The sequence below is a fragment of the Myodes glareolus genome, chromosome 21, assembly GCF_982192425.1.
Source record: "Myodes glareolus chromosome 21, mMyoGla1.1, whole genome shotgun sequence".
NCBI classification, from domain to species: domain Eukaryota; kingdom Metazoa; phylum Chordata; class Mammalia; order Rodentia; family Cricetidae; genus Myodes; species Myodes glareolus.
This window is the reverse complement of record NC_142046.1, coordinates 12,223,133-12,247,531: the sequence shown is the minus strand read 5'-3', so window position 1 is coordinate 12,247,531 and position 24,399 is coordinate 12,223,133. Positions and strand designations below refer to the sequence as shown.

The 24,399-nt window shown below is 47.6% G+C and overlaps 1 protein-coding gene across 8 annotated transcripts in view; it reads right to left on the bottom strand.

Annotated features, from left to right (window-relative positions):
• Nucleotides 1-24,399, bottom strand: part of Ralgps1 (Ral GEF with PH domain and SH3 binding motif 1) — a 230,102-nt gene that overhangs the window by 185,685 nt on the left and 20,018 nt on the right. For 6 of the 8 annotated variants that reach the window (XM_085681335.2, XM_085681340.2, XM_085681341.2 and 3 more), the window contains 3 exons: nt 9,839-9,949; nt 6,281-6,388; nt 1,782-1,832 (listed from right to left, as the gene is read on the bottom strand). In XM_085681335.2, coding sequence (XP_085537461.1) covers nt 1,782-1,832; nt 6,281-6,388; nt 9,839-9,895 — 216 coding nt within the window. In that variant the 5' untranslated portion in view covers nt 9,896-9,949. The remainder of the gene's footprint in view (nt 1-1,781; nt 1,833-6,280; nt 6,389-9,838; nt 9,950-24,399) is intronic. The other 2 variants (XM_085681338.2, XM_087899714.1) reach the window with 1 other exon arrangement.

Here is a 24,399-nt window from a genome sequence, read left to right as displayed (position 1 = left end):
GTCATTTGCCCGCCCAGACACCTGGGCTTTGATATTCTTTGTCATTCTGCGCACAGTCAGGCCTAAAAGGCACTGTCCACAGGGCTGCTGACGTGCTAGGAGCACAGCTCACTCGGTGCCCATCCATCTCTCACACACTGGCCTCTGCTTCCTGGGAAGTCTGACCTACATCGCACAACTGCCTTATTCATGCCCTTCTCACTCTGGGGTGGTCCTACCACAACACGGCAGGCATCCCCAGAAGGAAAAATTCTAGTTTTCAGTCTGCTGGCAGTCACAGCAGCAGCAAAGAAGCGGGAACAGCTCTTGGCTCCCGTCAACCATTGTGGACAATGAGAAATGGGCTCCACTTTTAGGGAACTTGTGATAGGCCCTAGCAGCTCAAGCTTGGGGTTTTTCCAGGTAATTTACAGCAGCTGGCTGTGGCTCTTCACTCTGGTGAACCTGGTTGACTTTTGTGGAATAGTACCAACTGGGTTCCAGGCCCAACCCAGAGATGCAGATTCAGGTCCAGGGGTGATAGTCTGGGAACCCCATACTTTGACAGCTGCCCTAGTGATTCTGAGACTGACACCTCCAATATATATATTGGGTTTTTTTTTTTCGAGACTGAGTTTCTCTGTAACTTTGGAGCCTCTCCTGGAACTAGTTTTTGTAGACCAGACTGGTCTCGAATTTACAGAGATCCACCTGCCTCTGTCTCCTGGGTTCTGGGATTAAAGGCATGTGCCACCAACACCTGGCCCCAAAACAAAATTTTAAAGCATGCACTTTAATGTCTGGGAACAACCTTAAGATGTTACCTGGCACAAGCCACCGTTACTTCACAGTCAGCCAGCAGTATGGATTTTTCCTGTGCTGTGGGAGGGCTGGGCTTGAGGTTGACCTAGACGGTTTGGCTCCATTAAGACATGCAGTCATTACTGTAAAGCTAAGCATACTCTAATCCACACCATAGCTGCAGCAGGCCCTTCTGAGCTGTCTCCCTGACCGACTTCACCCCAAGGCATATCAGCACTGTCTGCTCATCTTGACCACAGTCCCTTGGTCATGTGACTAAACTGGGCTGTCAGTCTAAAAAGCTGTAAATGTAGGATTTGGGGGAGGTCAAATTGGGCCACACGTGCAGATAGAGAGGAAGGAAGAGGGGAAGTAGAAGTTAATGGCAGGGACACCCATACCCAGTAGCTCTCTCTCTATGTGGACCCTCATCTCCCTTCACCTTTCTGAAATGGAGTTGTGTTACTTGCTAGCAAAAAAAAGAAAAAGAAAAGAAAAGAAAAGAAACAAACAAACAAAGAAAAAAAGGAACTCTGGTTAAAATAACCAAACCCTTCTTACCAACTAGAAGATGTCACCAGAAATTTTCATTTCTGAAGACCCACCTTGACTCTTCCCCCTCTATCACTTCTAAAAATGCACATGTGCGTTTACTATAAACATGCAAGGGTTTGCTGTGGCAACTAGTTTCGGGGTAGAAACAAAGCAGCCACCAGGATGTCAAATTAGCATGAAGAAAGCTCTGCACCCAACAGCCCTCACATGCCCTTCTCCAGCAAGCGCTCAGCCAGGACAGCCTGCGACAAGGAGGACAAGGAAGTGTGCTGCCCAGCAGAGACGGGGGCACCAGACCGTCTGCCCTGCCAGACCGGGCCAGATGGTGGCCTTCTCAGCAGAACCCAAATTTCTGACTCAAAATGGATACATGTGACTCTGTGAGGCTTTAGAGGACCATCCCTCCCAAGCCCTAGCCACCTGGGATGCATGATGATGGTACAAACCTCGGGCTGGATGGCTTTGAACACGGGGATGTCCATCAATGTGATCTGACTCTACAAGAGAACAGAGATACTGGGTTAGAGGCTTTTAAACTGATACCTGAAACACAGAAGGTTTAGTATTTATAGGGTACCATGTGATGGTTGGACACACGTGTATGATATGTCACATTTAAATCAGGTTAGATATATCTGTCTTCTCAGTTATAATTTCTTCATGATAAAACATTCAAGCTCCTCCATGCTTTCTGCAGTACACAGCTCACCCTCCTCATTAACACAGGCTGGAACTTCTTTCTCCACTGTTCAGTCCCCCTCCTGACCCTCCTACCCTTCCAGACATCCAGGCTCAAGAACCCACCTTTCCTCATTAGCTTCCATGAGACTGACCATTTTATATGCCACATATAAGGTAGACCATGTGGCACGTGTCTTTCTAATGCCTGGTTTTCTTCACATAACATAATACTCTGTGGTTCCAATTGTGTTGTCTCAACTGACATGATTTCATTCTTTTTTATGACTGAATAATAACCCACTGCCTGTATGCGCCCCATTTTCCTTATCCATACATAGGTTTACCAACATAGTTTGTTTCCATGTCTTGTATATTGTGGACAGGCCTACAATAAGCACAATTATGGACTTCACTTGTTTTGGAGCTACACCCTTTGCTGGGCTGCTGGTCCATACACTGGGAGCATCTTCACTGTTTTTTGTGACAGCAGCAGCACACACAGGTGTCTTTTTCTCTGCATCTTACTATCTCTCAACTTTTTGGTAACAGTCATTTTCCCTGGAGTTAATGAGATCTAGTGTATTTGAGTTGCCTTTTCCTGATGACTTCTGGGCATCCTTCCATGTCCCCCGGCCACCTACATGCCTGCTCCGGGAAAGCCCACCAGGTCCACTGCTCAGTTATGAATCTCACTATCTCTTTGTTTATTTTGGTTTGGTTTCATTTGGGCTTTTTACTGGAGAGCTTTCTGAAGTTCCTTATACATTCTGAATCTTAACCCTCGTGGTGAATGCATAGCTTGCAAAATTCTCTCCCACCCTTGTGGGCCATTCCTTCATCTCGTTGAATGCTTTCTTTGCTGGGCAGTCTTTATGTCTGACAGAACCCCATTAGTCTATTACTAACTTCATGTCTTGCCCTTTCCAATCCCTTAGAACAGTGGTTCTCAACCTCCCTAATGCTGCAGCCCTTTAATACAGTTCCTCATGTTGTGATGATCCCTCACCATGACATTATTTCATTGTTACTTCATAACTGTAATTTTGCTATTGCTACCAATTGTAATGTAAATATCTGATATGCAGGATATTTGCTATATGACCCCTATGGGGATCATAACCCACAGGTTGAGAACCACTGACCTAAAAGCATCCCCTGTCATGTTCCCACCCCTGCCATTTCTTCTACTACTTTCAGTTTCAAGTCATCTTAATTGAGTTGGGTTTTACTGCTGATGAGAGAGAGAAATGAATTTCTGCGCTGTCTTCCCTACCACATATCTCCTCATAAATCCGAGCCCACGCCCTTCTCTTTGGAAATGAAATGAACTTCCAATCTCAAAGTTGATCACAGTCATTTGAAAGATGAGACGTGGAGTAAGAAAAATATTTTAGTTTGGAAATGCTTACGCTACTTGGGTTTTTGTTTCAAGTATGACCTACCTACTTTTTAAAAGTTGTAGATACACTATTTTAAAATTTCTGTGATAGAGACACTATGTATTACTCAAATGTAAATAAATAGTAACACATATAAATTAGACTTCTCTTCTGAAGCCTCTCCCTCCCCGAAATTAGATGGTAGAGAGTTATTCGAGATGTGTCCACAGACCCCACATGAGGTCTTGAACTGCTACTATCCCACCAGCCTTTGGTAAGATCAGAGCAGAAGTTAAGAGGTAGCTCTGAGAACCTGTAGGAGTCTGACATGGCCACAGCAGTCCTACTGCCTCTCTTCTGTGCTACTCTCGCACAGAGTGGAAAGGAAAGAAGAGTCTTCCCAGAGCAGCAGACAGGCTGACTTCACTAACGGGGCCAAAAGCTCATCTGGGGACCAGGGAGAGGCATCACTCATAACAACTCTTTGGGCCAAGGTAACTTCATTACTTACTCGCCTTGGTCTGTCACCTTGGAACCAGGTGTCAATCACCACCTGCCTCTGAGACAGGCCAGGGAAAGGAGCCATGAGCTTTTGTGACACACAGTCTACTGAACCTGTCCAGTGAGACACATTCAGATCTTGTAGTCCACAAGGCAGAAATTCAAAATAAGAGATAAAGAATGTCTGGTGTGACAAATACATCATTGTGTGTGTGCACATAGTGAGGGATAATGAAAAGTACAGCTACAGAGACAGGGGCTCTCGTACGGCCGCGTGAATGCACAGTCCAGGAGCCTGGACAGAAGGCCCACTGCCTTGGCTGAACATTCACATGCCAAAGTTGCTCTAGAGAAGAGGAAACAGAAGCTGTTACACTGTGTTACCAAAAAGCCTTATATCAAGACAACACTAGAGGAAAAAAAATGGCAACACATAAAGTATGCTACCTGTGACCACAGCTGGGGAACAGATACAGAACTGTGGCCAGCTCCTGGAACAATTCCAAGGTGCTCTGTAGTCACTGGGCTGCTAAAAAGCACAGAACACAGACCAAAGCATAGCATCCTCAGAGTCTAATGGGAGGGAAATGGGTAGAGATTTATATAGTGAGCATGCTGTCCCTCCCAGGGCACAGGGGAATGTTACCACTAATGGAAGCTTGGCATCAAGAATAATGAGGCACCTGATGAAATCCTAGCTCTTGTGCTTTCCCCTTGGTGGCAAGGGGTGTGTGACATCCACCCACCCTGTCCTTGTGATCCGGGTAGAGTGGCTCGTAGTAGTGCTGCAGGCCCACAGAACACAAAGCTCCATCCTGAGCAGTGCAAACAATTGCTACCTTTGCTGCTATATATACCCCGAGCTTGTTAGCCACATGCTGCCACACATGGCTCAACTGCACCACACAAGAGCAGAAAGGCCTTTGAAAACAGGAGATTTGAGCTTTCCTGTGGGGCTTTCCCAAGACATAATAAGCAAACAGAAGTTGTTGGTTAATGTTGTATTGTGTTATATAAGGTACCTGAAAGTCTGGCCATTAGATCCCTCTGCCAATGAGCAGTCGCAAGCACTCACAGGACACTAAGCAGTCAGCTCCAAAGGTACTCCTGAGTTAAGAGCTCACAGAGCCGAGGGAGGCCACAATCAGAATGGTAGTCACAGCCCAGAGCCATGGGAGACATGACCAGAACCACAACCAGAAACATGAGATTCATGGCCAGAGGCACAAAAACTACAATCAAGAGTGCTCCTAAAGCCACAATGAAACTATGGGAGGCATACGAGGCCACATACCACAGCCACAAAAGTCCCCAAATACAGCCACTGAAGCCGTGACCAGGACACAGGACTAATAAACACAGCCATGGGAGGCCATGACCACAGTCAAGACAAGAGCCACGGAAGCTATAACCCAGAGCCGCAGGAACCCATGACCAGAATCATGAGAGCTACGTATGACCATAGCCACAGGAGCCACAACTAGTGCCACAAGAGTCATGACCAGAGAAAAGGGAGGCCATGACCAGAACCACAGAAGGCCACAGTGAGCCACGGAGAGCTACAACCAGGCCATGACCAATATTTGAAAAACCTCGGATTCTAAAAATGGGAATATAGACTCTACAAGGAGAAGCTTCTGGCTGGCAGTCAGAGCCATATAAATAGCAAAGATCCACCTGTAGTTGGCATAGAGCCTCTGTACCATGGGGACCAGGAAGAAGAAGGAAGAATGGGAAGGGGAGGGAAGAGGGAGGAGAGAACGAAGAGAGAATGTCAGGGACTAGTCATAGCTCTACAGAGAAACACAGCCCTGGAACAGTGCTCAGAGTTAAGCTTGTAGTCACCCCAGAGCCAACATTCCCCTCCCTAACAAAAAACCCCAAGAGAGGAAAACATCATGGCAAATGACAGGTCAGCTCTGCCCCACCGAAGAATCATCCAGAAACCAAAGACAGGCTGAAGAAAAATGATATTGCCTATTGCTCTAGGAGACAGTACATAAACATGCAGAAGGTGGAAGCAAACAAAAAGGAGAAAAACAGAATCACAAATGCATGGTGTCTGCAGCCGAAAGTGTAGCGAGCAACATGGCTGGCTTTGTGATATGTGTCAGCAGCAGGCCCAACCCTTTGCCAAATGTGCCTGTTTGTGTACTGTGTGTGCTTTGTAAACTGCGCTGAGCTCTGCTTCTTCTCTTACTGTGCAGATGCACTGTGGGTCCCGCCCAAAGCAGCCAATTGTAAACCCAAAGCGTTCTTTTCCATCACTTGCTCTCCTACTGTGAACATATGTGGAATTCCCAGCCTGGGCAGAAACCCAGAGTAGTGACTCCCTCCAGCCCCTGTAACGGAACCACCATCCACATCAGTTCCATGTCACTTACAGCAAACTCCTCGGGAGTCACTTTCAGAACGTCAAAGACGACAGCATCATAGCTCTTGCTGGCATAGTCGCAGCTCTGGCCCTCCAGAGAGTCTGAGCTGCTGCTGCCCTGTGGAGAAGGCAAAGAGAAATACCACCTGACTGGTCTGGCCTGAGGTTGCTGCCACCCAAAACCTCCCCAGAATGGAGACAGAGTGACAGGCTCACAGGACGAAAAGTGCCTACTGCTATCACTTTGCTCCATGCTACGCTCGACAGCACTTCACACACCATCTCAGTCCTCACGGGTTCTCTACATGTACATGCCAGTGTTCCCATTTTACAGGTCAACAAGCAGAGTCAACAGTGCTTCTCCACAGTTCCTTACCCATAAAGATGAAAGCCAGAATGTGAAGCTTGCTATCTGAACCCCCAAAATGACCTTGGACCACTACCCATAACAGCTTCTGGCCAGCACTGTAATGACAGGGGAGAGTACGACACCAGAGCTGCAGTGTAGCTCAGTACAGAACACGCACCAAGCATGCTCAAGGCCCAGTTCTGTTCCCAGCACCCAAAAGAGAGAGAAGAACCCTAGCCTAATTCTCCCTCACAACAGGACTCCAGACTCAGGGACCTGAGAAGATCATCCCTTTTGTTGACTTTCTTTTTTCATTTTTAAAGATTTATTTCATTTATGCATATGCATGTGTGCCATGTGTGTCCAGGTACCCAAAGAAGCCACAAAAGGGCACTGGATCTCCTGGAGCTGGAGTTATAGGCTGTGGTACTGGGAATCAAACTCTGCAAGAGCAGCCAGCACTCTTAACTTCGGAGCTCTCTCTCAGGTCCCCTTTTCTCTGGCTGGCTGGTCAGTGCAGGCCACTGTAGCACAAGTGATGACGCTGGCTCTGGAGGTATAACACACACACAGAGCTGGCTGGTGAGCTTCAGAGACTGTTGGGGAGTAGTCCTCTTGTAAGGGTCACTGAGTCCTGCATGGATGAACAGGGGCCTCCCACAGGGAAACAAGCAGAAACCCAAATTGGATGGAGTTCATAAAGCCCACCCCTCTGAAGGTACCAAAATGTTGGACACACCTTTTCCTTAATATGACTGCATTTCATCACCCAAACCTGTGCCTGTCCATAAGTGGTTTTATCCATCTCTACTCTACTCATGGAGGAATCTGTGGTTTCTGTCCATTCCTCTATCTTAGAGTAGGGGGTGAAGGAATCTGCTTTTGCTAATTTCTCTTTATTTCACTTTCTATCTGGGGAAATGCTGCAGTCTTACTAGAATCTAGGGTGTTTTTATAGGTCACGGAAGAAAGCTAAGAATTATGACAGTGTGAGGTCAGAGAGTGGAACAGAAATACAAGCGGCCCACATCAATGCCTGGGGCTGAGGTGTCCATAGGTGAGGCTCCCACACTGAAACTCCACGTGGTCTCAGAAGGTAAGAGACCATGCCGGCTCTGCAGGTACATAGGCCCACATAGAATGCCAGCCTCACATCAGCTGTCACCTGGTCTCAGGCACTGACATCATTTTGCTGTGTCTCATTAGGTACAAAATCGTATTATTAAATACCATATTCCAGAGTAGCAACACCAGTTACCAAACAAACCCAAACCACCCCGCTTTCAGAACCCACCACCACAACTTTCTCCCTCCCCAGGACACGCTGGCTCGGGGGCTGGGATGTGTGACAAGCGTCATTTTAAAAGTTCTTTAAGTGGAAGACATTGTCCCCCAAGGATAATCTGATCTGAATAAAGCTGAAAAGAAATAGGACTGGCCCCAGTGCGCCTAGAATTGGCAAAGAACTAAATCTGCACTCTCCACGTACTTCAAGACACAGCCTCGCCAGGTTGACAGGGCAGTATGTTAAAGACACCAAATCAAAAGCCTGGGAGAATGGGTTTGAGTCAGTCACCTGCCCAGAAGTGGGAGCCAGTTTCTTCTCCTCTTTGTGCTTTGGGTTCCTCAACTACAACTTGACAAAGGGGTGCATACCAAAAATAGGGAGAGCTGGGTACGTATGGAATGTGTGACATTCAGTAACCTACGGTTGCTAAGTACTTCAAGTTTAATGTATGCACTCATTCCAAACACAATTTGGTACTTACAGTTACATACATGGAGGCCCTGAACAATATCAAAATCTGCACTGCATAAAATCGCCTAGCATAGAATCATATGTGTTGTCCCACATATTCTGAGTCCTCTCTGGAGGGCTAATGCCTGTTACAAAATAAATGCTGTGCAAAGAGTAACTGATGCTGTTCAGAAAAAAATAACCAACAGTTTGCACATACTTGGTGCAGGAGTAATTTTTGTTAAACATTTTTGATGCATGGTTGGTGGGTCCCCTGTACAGAGGGTCGAACATGCACAAGGTAGCTGTGAGTATACACATCTGTGTATACGTGTATACGTACACACACAGGCCAGAGAAGAAGACTATTTTACTTGAGAAGGCGTTTAAGTTACAGATACAAACGGAAGTCTGGTTCCTCTGGTTACCAGAGTCTGTCTGTTGCTTGGATGTAAGGCCTTAGAGCATTGCTGCAACATCCCCAAGCCCTCAGGTAAGGGTACTTGTTGAATCAAAAGTTGTCCCAAACTATTTGCTGGCATTGGTGACAGTAGCAACAAGGATGACTCAGCATTTTATGAAACTACTGTGGTCTCCTAGGAAATTTTAAAAGGCATCCATGAGACTGGAGAGATGGCTCAGTGGTTAAGTGTACAGACTGCTCTTCCAGAGAGCAGAGCCTGAGTTCAGTTCCAAGCACCCACACCAGGAGACTCACCATAGCCTGTAACTCCAGCTCCAGGGGGATCTGATGCCCTCTTCTGGCCTCCATGAGCACTGCACTCATATGAACATAAACATATAATTTAAAAATAAAATTTTTAAAAATGTTTAAAGGCATCTATAAATGTGGTTTCAAGACTAAAAATAAAATCAAAAATTTTTTAAAAGACTGATAAGAAACTAACTCCTATGACCTTTGGTTAGTTAATCTGAGGTCAAATTTCAAAACTCCTTGTGGGGTGCTCAGACCCAACCCTATTTTACCAGCATCTCTGAGGAGCCAGCACTACACCCAGACACAGAGGTACTAGCCTCAGATGACATTCCTCCTTCTGTATGTCTGTACCAGTATTGAGCTTGGAAAGTAAATCCCAGACCTCATGCAGAGTCCCTGCCCAGGCCACGCAGACCACCAGTCCTTACAGCCGGTTCCTAAGAAGCAAGGTAAATAAGTTCAGTGGCCAGTTGGACTGGCTTCTGTCTGACCTCATTTTGGAACACATGGCTTATTTATAATCAACAACAGTTTTTCCTGGGAAAAGTCTGATCCCTTCTTGCCACCAAAATGGAATGTGACACTTGCCATGGCTGGACTGGAGAGGTATTTGGTTTTCTTTGAAGAGAACAACTTCAGAAAACATCACCATCCACGTGGCTGATAGGCTCCCAAACCTCCTGCCTGGAGTGGCAGGCCCTAAGAAGGCCCGTATTCATTATTCATGGCCCTCTCTCCTGGTGCCCTCCCACAGCCTACATACCTGTGGAGTGGCGGAGGTGACCAACACGCTAGCCATCAGACCATTCCTCTTGTACATAGTCTCCAGGCCTCAGGGAGCTTCGGTGCCACCTCTGCTGGTGACATAACCTGCCTGCAAGGCAAAGGAACCCATAAAAACCTACTCTTAACCCACAGAACCACACCAGCCTCCAAAAGATCACCCAGGAGACCTGAAAAGAAAGGTGTGAGCTGGTAACCTTCAAGCTCAGGCTGGCCCACAGAACCTGGGTATCTGTTTCCCTCCATGGAACACGGTGAGCCTGTGCCATTACCGAGCTCATACACCTAGATTATGCTAGATTAATTGCCAATGTCCAACAGCTGTATGAATTCTGCTCCTTGACTCTTGTGGCAGCAATGAACCCACATTCCTGCCCAGTCATCCCACTCCTTGCAGTAGATCACTAGGTCCCACCTGCACATCCATCCCAGGATGTACCTGGCCCTCACAGGCCCTAGAAGATGTATTACAAAGAAGATGAAGGCTGATGAAGAAATTAGACACCATGCCGTGCCATCACAACTGACACCATAAAGTATTCACTAAGAGCCATGTGCTAGACTCCTCTACCTTAGCTTCCCCTTCCACTATCCCACGAGAGGCCTTTAAGTCTTGCCCATTTTCTATGGAGGGAAACTGAGGCACATAGAGGTCTTGCTTTGGTGCTTTTGCTTACTCTATCCAGTAGCAGTGTCACCCAAGACATCCTTGAATGTCAGGTCTGGTTATTCTGCCTGGACTGCTCAAGAATACAGGCTACAGAGAGCATCTGTCACCTCCCAGAACACAAAAAGCCACCAGCAGCTTCTCAGCAGAGAGTGGAGAGATGGAAGCTGACTGCAGTTACCAGGGAACAGGGGGCTTTGAGCAGAGGTGGCAAACAGGAGACGGGCAGGGAGACAGCAACAACAGAACCCAGAGAAACTCCTGAGGGGCCAGTGAGAGCAGCCAGACTAGACCAAGCTGTTTACAGCAAGGCACTGAAAGATGGCGATGGTGGAAGAGGTCTGGGGGGACTTGACTCAGGACATGGTGAATCTGTGGCAGATGAGAAAAAGCCATCCTGAAGGGCTGGAAAGATGCGCGAAGGTTCAGAGCTGTCAGAGGACTAGCACCCATCAGGTGGTTCACAATTGCTGGAATTCTAGTTCCAAGGATCCGATATCATGGGTCTCTGTGGGTGTACGAGCGCGCGCGCGCGCGCACACACACACACACACACACCACAGCTAATAAGCGGAAAGCCCCTGGGGAAACACAAACCAGATTCAATACCATGGGCCTCCATGGGTACATACACACGTACACACACACACACACACAGAGACAGAGAGAGAGAGAGAGAGAGAGAGAGAGAGAGAGAGAGAGAGAGAGCGCTAATAAGGGGAAAGCCCCTAAGGAAACAAACCAAAACCACAAAGACACTACTACTTCATACTCAATAAGACAGCCAGAATCAGGGGGGGGGGGGGAAACCAGTCTATATCAAGTGACTGGGAGCTGGGGGTGAAACCTTTGTGCACTGTTGGTGACACAGCCGCCTCAGAACATAACTTGGCAGCTTCTTGACTAGTTAGGACAACCCAGTGATCTGATCCCAGCATCTGCTGCAAAGGATGAGCACATCCCACAGACACACAGAGGATGCCTGTCACAGCATCACTCCTAACAGCAAGAGCTGGAGCCAGGTCAGAGTCCGTCATCCAATGAACACCAAGGCAGTGTAACCTAGCCACACAGCATGCTACTACTCAGCTAAGAAAAGAAACGAGATGCTAGCACAAGCGCAGCATGATCAAACCTCAAAAATGTCAAGCCAGTGGAAGAAGTCAGATGCAAAAGAATGTACAGTGTGATTCCATTTTAGGAAATTCCCAGAAATGGCAAATTTATAGGAATAAAGTGCCCATGGCAGGAGAAGCCTGCACACAGACACAGAGTACTTTTGAGGAGAGGAGAGTGTTCTAAATCTGGGCGATGACAAGTACATTCCAGAAATGAGGACCTGCGGCTGCTAAGCTGCAACACAACACGAGAGGAAGTGCCCTCAGCGTCATGGTGGACCTCACCTGGCCGGCCTGCCGTTCCCTTTGAAGTAATAAACAAAGAGCAGGACAAGCTGAGAAAGGAAGCGTAGACGGGACCCAGAACCAAGGAAAACCCCTAGAGGGTGGACAGGGCCCTTCAACAGAACCCCTGTGAAGGGCACAGGAGCTCCAGAATAGGGTCCTAAAAGAGATGAAAGAAAGATAAACCCAGCTCAAGAGCTCGGCCATAGTAATTTGGGGTCAGGCCTCTTAGGCTGCCCCCAAATCAGCCCAGCCAGTCCACTCCAAGATCAAGGCTGAGGCAGGCTTTGCTCCTATCTGCATGTGCCTGGCACTCTGTGGGTCTTCCCAGGGCAACTTTCTGAGTATAGCCCAAACCAGAGGCTCTCTAAAGTTGTCCTGGTGACTCCCTGCTTCTTCCAAAGGATGCTGCCATGGCCGGGGAGATGGCTCAGTGGGTAAAGGCATGTGCTAACAAGTCTAAGGACCAGAGTTCAATCCCTGGGACCCACATTGTAAAAGGAAAGAAGTGATTCCCTTCAAGTTGTCCTCTGACCGCCACATGCATGACACGGCATGAATGTGTGCGCACATGCATGTGCATACACACACGCGCACATACATATAAATGTTAGAGGGACATGATGCCAGCCCCATCCTCTTCTCCAGCCCCATTTGGTAGGACACACTAAGGGGGCAGCATCCAACCTGGGGAGGCACTGGCTAAACATTACATATTTTGTTCATGCCCTTACCACAAGAGCCCCAGGAGATGCAGACCACTTACATTGGAAGGTAGGAACTACTCAGGATCCTGGGAAACTGAGGCCCTCTGAATTCAAATCCAGAATAGGCCTGGACATATACATCCCTGATCTCCCACCAGATCATAAGAAAATCATGCAAGGCCAGGTGGTGGTGGTTCACACCTTTAATCCCAGTACTTGGGAGGCAGAGACAGACAAATCTCTATGAGTTTGAGGCCAGCCTGGTCCTACAAGAGCTAGTTCCAGTTGAGCTAGGACTGTTACACAGAGAAGACCTGCCTGGGGGAAAAAAAGGAGGAGGAAGAGGAGGAGGAGGAGGAAGAGGAAGAAGGACTAAGAGGAGGAGGAGAAAGAGGAAAAGGGAAGGGAGGAAGGAAGGAAGAAAAAAAGAAAGAAAGTCATGCAAAACTTGTCCTGGCCAGGTCAGCTCATGGCCAGTGCTATTACTGTAGCATTAACTTTACCCCATCTACGAGTTTCTATTTGCAGGTCCCTATTCCCTTTTCCTAAGCAAACAAACAATCACCTTTAAACATTCATTAAAAATGGCTAGGTGACCTGTAAGACCACAGGCTCCCACTGCTGGAAGGAGGCTGCCAGGAGTGGACCCCAGGAGAACAAGCTTAGTGATCAAACTGCAGAGCTCTCCCATCTAGCAGGCTGGACCTGTCCTTCCCTTTGACTGACCTCAGTCTGCCTCATGAGGACATCCTGCCACTTGCTATGTAGTCCATCGTGTTTTCTGTGGAAGGTAAAGCTGGAAAGAAAGCCCAAGCACTTGTTTCTAATCTGTCTCCTGTATGTCTCCATGACAGAGACAGCCTCGCTGATGGACAAGAGGTGTGCCTATGTGAAAAATGGCAGGACCAAGCGGGACAAAGTATCCCATCAAGCTATGAGCAAGCCCTGCTCATTCAGGGTGGGTCCTGAGGCTGCTGAGTACAGCTCCTGTATCAAAAGGAAACAGTGGACAGATGGGCTGGGTACAACAGAAGGATCTTGTAGGCTACAGGGAGGAGTGCAGGAAGCAGTACATGTATGTGTATGTGTGTGTATACAGGTTTCCCTGAAGACATTGAGAGTCCTTGTAATTAAAGGATTTTGGACACATCATGTTATTCAAGGATTTTGGTAGCACATTCAACTTCTATTTTATTTCTATTTAGTGTGTGTGTATGTGTGTGTGTGTGCCCTGTGTATACTCCCTCAGAGCTCTGAATGGCAGCCCTAGACTTCAAGGAGCTCAGTCAGGTACAGCCTGGACCTCAGAGCCTCTCACAATCAGTTAGCACAGGCTTTGTCCCTGACTCTGGAGACAGGATTTGTGCATTCTGTAAAACCCATTAGTAGTGATTTGAATGAAAATGGTCCCCATAGGTTCCTAGGGAGTGACACAGTTGGAGGAACTGTGACACCAGGGGTGGACTTTGAGGCACCTGCTCAAGCCAGGCCCGGTGCCACTCTCTGTCCCCACTGCCTGCAGTCTAGATGTTGAGCTCTCAGCGACCTCTCCAGCACCATGTCTGCCTCTGTGCACCACGCTTCCTGCCATGGTGACAGTGGACTAAGCCTCTGAACTGTAAGCCAGCCCCAATTAAATGTTTTCCTTTAGAAGAGTTGCTGTGGTCATGGTGTCTCTTCACAGCAATAGAAACACTAAGACACCATTTTACGGATATGAAAACAGTGATTCAGGGAGATGGATTAAACTATTATATGTAGATACGTCTTTTCAGGGCTGTACTCTGTATCCCACTGGGAAGGTGGCACCAGCTTTTTAGCCTTACTCAAATCTCATTCTTCCGACCCTCCCTCTTCTTCTCAACTCTCTCTCAGCCCTCTCTGCTAGTGCACACATAAACATACTCTTGCTGCTAACCCTCCCTGGAAACCAAAACAGTGCAAGAGCAAAAGCAGTTCTCATGATGTAATTCCTTAAGAGCGCACAGCAGCTGTTATCAGAACCACAGAACAGCCCCATGTCTTTCTCTGCTCATGGCAAGAGTCTGGCCTCGTGTGTGTGGGATCCTGGAGAGGGAAAGGACAAGCCCAGATGCAGCCTGGGCTCCTTCCAGGCGTTCAGAACGCTCCTCAACATTTGAGACTCAGGAAACCACAGGATGGCCTGAGATGAACAGGACGACACGCGGACACCATGGAGAAGGCAGAATAATCAGCTTTTCCTACACCAGTGGAGGATGTTTCAAAGAAAAAGCACACACCCAGGTATGCCCGACTACAAGAGTGTGATTTCTTCCAAATGTTGCAAATAAGTGCAAAAATGAATCCCAAAGAAGGTGGAAGAGCCACATGCAGGGGTGAACTGGGATGTGCTGTCTCAGTCACTGCACTGCAAACAGGCTCTGTGCTGGCTCAGGCAAAAAAGCTGTGTGGAAGACCAATGGGAGGGGCCTGAGGCTGCTCTACTTATACTCCTCCACCTGGAGCACTCTGGAGACAGAGGCAGGCAGACCTGAGTTCAAGGCTAGCCTAGATCTCTGAGTTCAAAGTCAGCCTGATCTAAGAGTGAGTTCCAGGACAGCCAGGGATACACAGAGAAATCCTGTCTCAAAGAGACAGACAGACAGACAGACAGACACACACACACACACACACACACACACACACACACACAGACACACACGGGGGGGGGGGTCACAAGCATGGTTTCCAGAGAAACCAGGGCCACTATGGATGGCCAAGAGGCAGGGGAGGCCTTAGGATGCTCGGAGGCATTAAGAGAGTTTTAGGAACTGGAGCGAGAGTGAGATGAGTGAAGTCAGGCCAAGGTACCCCAGACACCCATAAGCCCTGGGAAGCCCGTGAAGAAGGCTCCCTTCTGCGTTAAGGACAAGGTGTCTAGAATCCAACGTCTGGTCCTTCTCCAACTCTATAAGGCTCTCACTCAATCCTGTACTTGATCTCAGTGATTCAAAGAACATCTGCCTTGGGACTAGGCCAATGATGTCACCTGAAGGAGAAGGATTACAATCTCTGCCCATCAAGTACAGAGATGCCTCTATGCATCTCTCTACCTAGGTATCTATGTAGCCAAGTCTCCTCCTGACACCCAAGCCACCCAAATGCCCCCAAACAGTCACCGCCCATGGCATCCCTGCCTCCATACAAGTAACCCATGACAAGTAACCCCTTGTCAGTGTAGCCCCTAAACCTACAAGGCATACAGTAAAGGGGTGCATTTTCCTACACACGAAGCCTAGGTGGGAGCCTCTTTAATCAGAGAGCCCTGAACTGGGGTGTCTGATGCTAGACTGGCTCACAATGAGGCTCTTGTTCTCATCAGCCACTCCTCCTTCTATGACCAAGTTCCTCTTCTAGAAACCACAAGGTCAGAGGTAGAATGGTGGATCTGGACACCCCGACTCTAAGGTCTCCTTGACAAACATCATGAGCACTGTCCTAGGGCCTCACAACAAGGACCTGGAGGAGGGGAAACTGTCTGCGGTAGGCAGACCAGCTGGCAAAGGCAGCAGAAAACTACCTGAGCGAAGGCTCCACAGGATATCTGTCACCTCTAACAGAGGCCGGGGCAGGGGCAACCGAGCCTACACTCCACAGGGCACCGCAGGGGTGAGAGGTGTGTGAAGGTCCACACGTGTCTGAGGACAGGTAACATTTTCACAGCACATGCCATAAATTGATTTTGCTTTCCAATGCATGAAACACACCCCTGTATCTGCTTTCTCCTTTCCAAACCTTGTTGAAAGAAACAGAGACTTAAAACACGTATGAAAATCGGTTTCAGCGCCAAAATACAGGGAAGGAAGACATGAATGGGCCAGGATCTCTTATGAAGCAAACAGGACTCCATCGAGGGGGCTGAGTGTTGGGCATCTGGTCTCAAGGTCATTTCCTTTCCACCACCAACAACCAGCTTGGAAACACAACAGCACAAAACAAAAAACCTAGACAAGACTGTTAAAGGTATATACAGAAATCATCTGAAGAAAATTATAAACTCTTAGTAAAAGGTTTTTTAAGGGCCTAAGATGACTCAGGGCAAAGGCTCCTGCCACCAAGCCTGATAACCTGAGTTTGGTCTCTGAGACACACAGTATAAGGAGACCTCTGTAAACTGTCTTTGATCTTCACACATATAGACACACTCATACACACACTCATATACATACTCACATACACACTCATATAGCACATATTCACACACATATACTTATGCACACATTCATATACACACATATATACACACTCACATACACATACATATACACATGCTCATACAATATGATAAATATACTTTTTAAAAAAGAGTTCTAGGGGCTGGAATGGCTCAGTGGCACTCGCTGCTCTTGCAGAAGACCCAGGTTCCACTCTCAGCATCCACATGGTGGCCAACAACCATCTGTAACTCAGTTCCAAAGGATCTGATTCCCTCTTCTGGCCTCCGTGAGCAGTGTATGCACACAGTACACGTATACACATTCATTCAGGCAAAACACTCATACACAGAAAATAAAATAAATAAATCTTTTTTTAAAAAAAGATTTAAAGACATTTCACTCCCCTGAAGACAATACCAAAAGCCAACAATTCTTCCCAATTAATCTACAAATAAGACAAATGCAACTTCACTCTAAATCCAAAGAGGATTCCTTTTAGAACTCAACAACTGATCCAAAAATTTTATCTGGAATAATAATTAAAAGTAGTTTGGAAGTTCTCAGGGAGAAAAGTGTGATAAGAACGCTGACCTGTCAGGAAGCCACAGCTGAGAAAAGGCTGCGAACAGAAGAGCATCAGAAAGAGGCCTGTGAACCAACTGTCTATTTTTAAATAGGTATAGAAAGCACTGGAGCAACACAACACCTAGCAGAGAGATGTAGTTGCACAATTGAAGGGTGGCTCACAGGATTAAAGAGACTCCAGGCCGGAAGACTGGGGCTCTGTGTGATAATTTGGCGCCACCTGGTGGCCAGCTGATTAAATGAACAGTGATATCCCAACAGTGTCAAGGAGGTCAGATTCACCAAGGTGAGCAATGGTATGAAACCATGTCTGCCTCTAGGTGGCAACAGCAAGGGACTAGGGTGTCAGAGTCAGGGTAGAATTTATCTAGCTGGCTTGAATTTTAGATAATAGGTGTATAATGATTTATTTCTTATTACAAATTAATTCATTTTAACTGACAATATTTGGTTGTTCTCACAGGACAGAAGTGGAGGAACAAGAGGGCTGGGCAGCACAGATCCAGAACTTAGGCCATTAGCAGTAAGTATGGTGGACCCCTGAAGGAGTGCCAGACCTCAGGACACAGAATGTGGGGCTGGGTCTGTAGGACTACCTGGAGTGAGACCCAAGAGCTTGGCTGCACACCTTCGTCCCCACCCTCAGTGACTCATGAACTTGGCTGCACCAATGGAGAGCCACCTACATCCTCATCCTCAGTGGCTCATGAGCTTCAAACTTTACTGATTGAAACGGTGCCACGGTGCCTTCTGAATAGCCCAACAGTGGCTGAGACACATCCTGGGGAACAGAAATAGACTGGTCACACTGAATTGCTATCCCCTCTGTGTGTGCCTCTGTTGAGAGCTGCCCCTCCCTTCTGAGTCAGCCATGAGCTCTGTCCCACAAGTTATCCTATCTCTGTACCATTAAGTGACAAGGCTCAAGAACTCAGCAATCCTAGGTTTGAATTCTGGATCTGTTGCTAAGAATTCTGCTATCTCTGAACTCCAGTTTTCTCTCTTTAAAATTGAGCTGCATTTTCATGCAGCCATGGTGAGAATCAAACAATTGGCCACCAAGAAGGCAGGGTGACAGGTCTTCTGTGCATCAAGTTCCTTCACCAATATCACCTCTGTGGAAAGTACAGGTCATGGCCTGACCAGGATGGTCCCAGCCTTGGCCCCAGCCCAGGGTGCTCTGGACAGTGGATGAACTACTACTCAGTCTACAACAGACAGAAGGGGCACTGTCAGTGTAAAACTAATGCTAAACCCCCACCATACCCCAGACCTTGGTTCTCCAGCTATAAGGCGAAGAATACCAAAACTCTGGGAGGAGCCAGTGCTCAGAAAGTCACCAGTGCCCAGCTCAGCTTGGAGGTGATACCTGGGATCAGGAAAGAATAACAGCTCAGTGAGTTCAGTGAAGCCAGATGGATGCTGGAGGAGCCTGGGCTCTCTAGTCAGTACACCCTTCCCCACAGGCTTCCAGAAGACAAATGCACCCAGCCAGGGAATTCTAGCAGCTGTTCCATGGCAATAGTCCAGCTGAAGATTGTGCCATCCTTGCATCCTGCACACTAGCAAGAGCTAGCACGGAGGTGCTGCCAGGGAAGGATCCTCCCAGGGGAGCTTCAACAGCTATGGCCACTGAAGACCATGGGGTCCAAGAAAGGGAGCAGACTTGAGGTACCAAACCGCTGAGAATCACAGACCCTGCAGGACATGTCCTATGTTAGAATTGCCTCCTCAACCAACTCTCCTGGCCCTAACCCTTGGCAATGGCTCCACTGTTTATGCAGACTTCCAAAACGTACACAGACTGTGGGAGCCACCAGGCTTCTCAAGATGCTTCCTAAGAAAGCCTCCCTTAGAGCAGTGACTTGTTTGCAGGATGAATGGACAGAACACACAGGAACTTTATAGAAGATGCTGAAAGTTGTCTGCAACTGAACAGTACAGCTTTAGGGGTTAAAATATTAAGTCAGTGAAAGAACTGAAAATAGTGGAAAATCTGAGGAAGAAATACCTCAACACCCAAGGCTGTAATAGAAAGAGATGGAAATGGTGAATTATTGTGTGAACTGCCTGGATGCCTCCAACAGGAGTGGCACAAAAGATCAATAGGTGAAAATTTGACCACATTACACAACGGCACAGCTTGGTTCTTCAGAGTGGTGGAGTGGCTGTGCACACACTAAGACCAGTGCTTAGATCCCTAAATCCCAAGAAGAGGAGAGTTTCTTCTTGGTAGGAATAAAGAAGAGGGTTTTGCTTTCCTGGGTGCTGTAACTACAGAGTGCAAGGCAGAGGCCACACCTGCCACACACAGCCAACATTTGCCCAGTTGTCCTTCCAGAAGAAAGCCACTTTATCAAGGGAGAGGGACACCAGGACTTTGGTACCTGAAGCCAATGGTGGGGCGGAATGTGGCTGAGAAAGGGAAGAGTGCCTGGAGCTCAGTCTGCAGCACTGCCTAGCGCAGCTCTGAGCTAGAAATTGTTAATTTGTTACAAGTTTCTTAAAGCACCAGAGACCTGCTATAAAGGAGATAAAAACAGGCTCAAGAGAAAAGTTGTAACACACCCTGAAAAACTTAAGGATTTGAAATGAGGGATGAGGGAGGGGGAAAGGGTGTTTCATCTCTAGCACCCTCACCACAGGCAAGGGAAACATGGAGCAAAGTTCTTTCTGTTACAGAAAGAGGGCTAAAGGCTCAGCTGTGTTTGCTGGGGATGACAGCTGTATTGTATATAATAATTCAGGCCTGGGCTTCGCACATGGGCTAGGTTTCCCCTATGTGGCAGTGGCTGAAACTCTGAGTTAATGCTATCACATAGAGAAGTAGAGAGCCGGGGTTGGCCATGGCTGAAAGGGAGTGTGATTAGCCTGTTTCATACCCTGTGTGGGGCCTTGCAGCCATGGTCTTTGTTTATCTGGTTTACTAGGTTTGACTGTTTTTTCAGTTAAAACAGGAAGTTCATTTTTATTAAGAAAATTTAGTATCACCATTTCTGTCATTTGCTGCTTCTTTGAGATTGTATTTATAAACATGTTTAAATGGAGGATGTGAGATAAAGGACGGAGCACACTGCCCCCTGATGGCCCCTTCCGTCTCTAGGCATCCCATTGCTCCTACATCTGAGCCAAGCTCCACTCTGCTGCCCAATGAGCCTCAGTCAGATGTGGGGACATTGAGTTTTCTCAGAACAGAGTTCTGGATAACTAAAGCTGTTAGGATAGGGCTTTGGATGGTGCCTGAGTGACCCTCTTCTGGATATCCTGGAGGGGTGGCCAAGGATGTGGCCAGGCTGTGACCCAATCCAGTGAGGAAGCAGACACACAGTTCATGACATAATTTGATGAGTGCTATAGAGAAATCTGGATACAGTGTCAGCCTGGAAAAGGACACACAGTGGAGACAGGAGGGGTCCAAAAGGAATAAGTGAAGAACCACAGCAGGAATAGTTGAGGGTGGCACTGAGGGGAAAGAGCCAGGCCTCTCCGCCAAGGCCCCACCATATGCCAGCTCTGCTCATAGCTGGGTCACTGTTTTCTCTTTGCTCACAATAGTATCCTTAGCGCGTGTTCAGGTGGGCCCACATTGGTAAGTTGACAGCCTGTGACCTTACTAGGGATGTACATGAGCCCAAATGCCCTAGGTTGGCAAGGCTGGGCAGTCCCTTCCAGCATGCAGGCAAATGGGCAGCTACAGCAACTCCCAAAATGCTAATGATACTCAGCAGCAAACAGCATGGAGGAACCATGTTCAGAGCCAGGCTGACCAGGGCTAAACACACTATGTCACTTGCTTGCTGTGTGGCTTCTAAAAAATCCTCAGCTGAAGTCCACTCTCCTTCCTGCCCCTCACTGTAAACCAAGAGATCTTTCCAGCAGCCTCCTTGGCAAAGCAACTCCACACAGGCGGGTGCATTTTAGGGAACCTGCTTAAGTGCTTATGTGCTGGGTCAATTCTCCACATCTGGCCACATAGCTTTACCTCTGGTCCTCGGGAGCAGAACTGACAAGGGATGAAGCTGTCAGAAGAACCTGGAAAATGCTGTCCCAGCATGGCCTTTAACACTTTGTTGGCTGTTCCTAATTAAACAGAATCTTGGCACTACTTCAGGAATATACTCTGCCTCTTACCACACTCTTTCCTTCCTTCAAAGTCATGGCCACAAGGGGAAGAAGTTGGGAACCCATGTCAGTTCAGTGACATTTATTAAGGTGCTCCTGTGCAAGAGACTTTGAGCAAGACACAGGCCTGCCTTCAAGGAACTAGGGTCTAGGCAGAGTACACTGAAAGATAAAAATACAAAGCAGGGCATAATGCAAAGTGTAGCCAGGGCCATGAGATGAGGTTCAACAAGCACCATGAATGTTTAAAGGAAAGAGTGGTCATGAACTGGGGTGGACAGAATCTCGAGCAAGTGTGACTGGCTGTGAGAGGAGTGGAGAGGGGGTGACCAGCACACTGCAGTCCCTAGGAGACAACAGTCACATCCACTCATCTTCAACTCCACGTAACCCATCACTGTAACTCACAGTGACTTCAGCTGGCCCTCTCTAGCCGAGAGTCCACGGCAGAAACAACTCAGGGTGAAGAAAGGAGCTGAGCTGGACAGCGAGGCCATCTGTGGTGAGTCTGCACTCCTGACTGGAGAGCAGAAAGGGCACTGAGTAGACAGTAACAGGACAAAAGCATGGCAGCCAGCAGAGTGGTCACAAGTATGCGCCAGGAGGGAGCAGAGACAGAATAACACCCCAACATGAGAACCAGAGGAAACTCCACAGCTTCATCTGGGAAGAAGGGGTTTGTGCCAATCAACATTCTGTCATCATAAGACAAAAAATAAGGTGACAGATTTACAAAGAGAAAATAACTGGCTCATAGTTCTGCAGGTTTCATTCCAGATCAAGTGAGGGCAGAATGTCACTAAGGGACCATTAAATTAGGGCAAACTACTCTCCTCATGAGCAAGGAAGCAGAGCCAAAGAGAAGGTAAAATGTAAGGTACCACAATCTTCATCTAGGGCAAACCTCCTGCTATGCCCTGACCTCTAATGGTCCCACTACCACCTTCAAACAGGATCATCCTAAGGACCAACCCTTTTAACAGTGGTGTCTGTAGGGCCCTCATGGATAGCAAAGCTCTAGCACCACTGTGAACATGCTTACCAAGGATGCCTGATGTTCCCTCAGCATACCAGCCCACTAACTACAGCCCTGCTGGCTTACCTGTACCAGGAAACACCTGCTCAAGGAGAGGGGCTCTGTGACCCCTGAGTAGCAGGCCACACCACCCCATACACTCTCCTTGCAGAGTGCTGCTGTGGAAAGCTCATGTCCCATGGGTTGTCAATTGCTTTTCCAAGCCCATCCATCTCAGAACAAATCAAAGCTTTGAGATCTGGCTTCAACCTGGTCTTTGAAATGTTATATGCACTACCCATGGATCAATATCTGATATTACCATTAGCTTATCAGATAGCAATGCCCATCCTAAAATCATAGGCATTGATCCTCTATGGCCACTGCTTTCTTTTCCTACCTCACCTAGGATGCAGGATTGACCTGGGGAATTGGCCTCAAAGAAAAACACTGGAAAATGCATCAGGTGGGTCAAAACCAGATCAGAGTCCAAAGGCTCTACCCAGCAAGGAAGGCGCTCCAGAGTCCAAGGGTAGAACAAAGCTTTAGCCCCACAGTGTGAGGCTGTCTGAAGGGAGCAGGGGCAGGGCTTGGAGTGCAAGGTGACAAGGCAGCCCATGAGCCATCTCACTACAAACAGTGCCAGCAGGTGTGGCTATTCTTGTTTATTTCTACCCTCCCCCAGAACTACTCTAAAGTGCCCTCTCTCTGCTCCCTACACCTCACACCTCACTCCACCCCTGTTCACTCCAGGTGGGTAGCTCACTTGTCTCCCTCAGCTCTCTTCCTCCCAACTCAGAGTAGGGTCTTTGTCTAAAGCCCAGGACCCACCCAGGGCCTAGGGTCCTGAGCGCTCAGGCATCCAGCCCCTTGCACACTCTCCACTCTGCTCTCCTGGTGACACCTCTCTCTATCTTGTCTACAAGAGCAGAGCAGCACAATCCTTGGACCCCAGCCTGCTTCTCGACCAGCTACCATGGCCTCCTCATTCCCTCTCCCAGCAACTCTCACCTAACCTTCTGAGGTAGCACTGGACCCCACAGCCTCAGCACCTCCTCATGACTAGGCTAGAGTCATAAAGCCCCTCTGCCTTAGGTCAGCTCTGGTAGGGTTCACAGCCCCAGGTCTAAGCACTTTCTCTAGCCTTGGCATTCCCCTTCTCTCCCAGTCCCTTGGCCTCTGTGGCCTCAGCTCACTGACTGCTCTGTGCAAACCAGAAGACCAGCTGCTAACCTCTCTCCTGCTTCCCACCACCCTCTCCTATCCCATAATCACGCATGCTTGTATACTAAGGACACCCACCCTGACGAAACACCACAGAACCCTTCATACACCCACTTGCCTGGTGGCCCCTTCTCACAGCCAGGCTGCCACACAGGGTGCCCCTTCTGTTATGACTCTAGTCTCAACTCATCTAACTTTCTCAACATTCACTATGGTCAGTTTATATTTTTTTAAAGCACTTCTATCATAAGTAAATATATTTTTAAATTAAACATATACTCTGAGGTATATACATTTTAAAGCATCTACATATATTGTAAAATGAATACAAATATAAGATTATAGAGATAAAGATATGAGTATGTTAAAATAACTGTACTTTATTTACTTCTAAAGTACTTAAATAATGAAAGCAATTTTCTTTTCTCTTTTTCCTTTTCTTTTTTTTTTTTTGTTTTTTGTTTTTTTTTTTTAAAGACAGGGTTTCTCTGTGTAACAGTCCCGGCTGTTCTAGAACTCACTCTGTAGACCAGACTGGCCTTGAACTCACTGAGATCGACCTGCCTCTGCCTTCCAAGTGCTTGGATTAAAGACATGTGTCACCACTGCCTGGCGAAAGCAATTTTCTTAATGTTTGTAT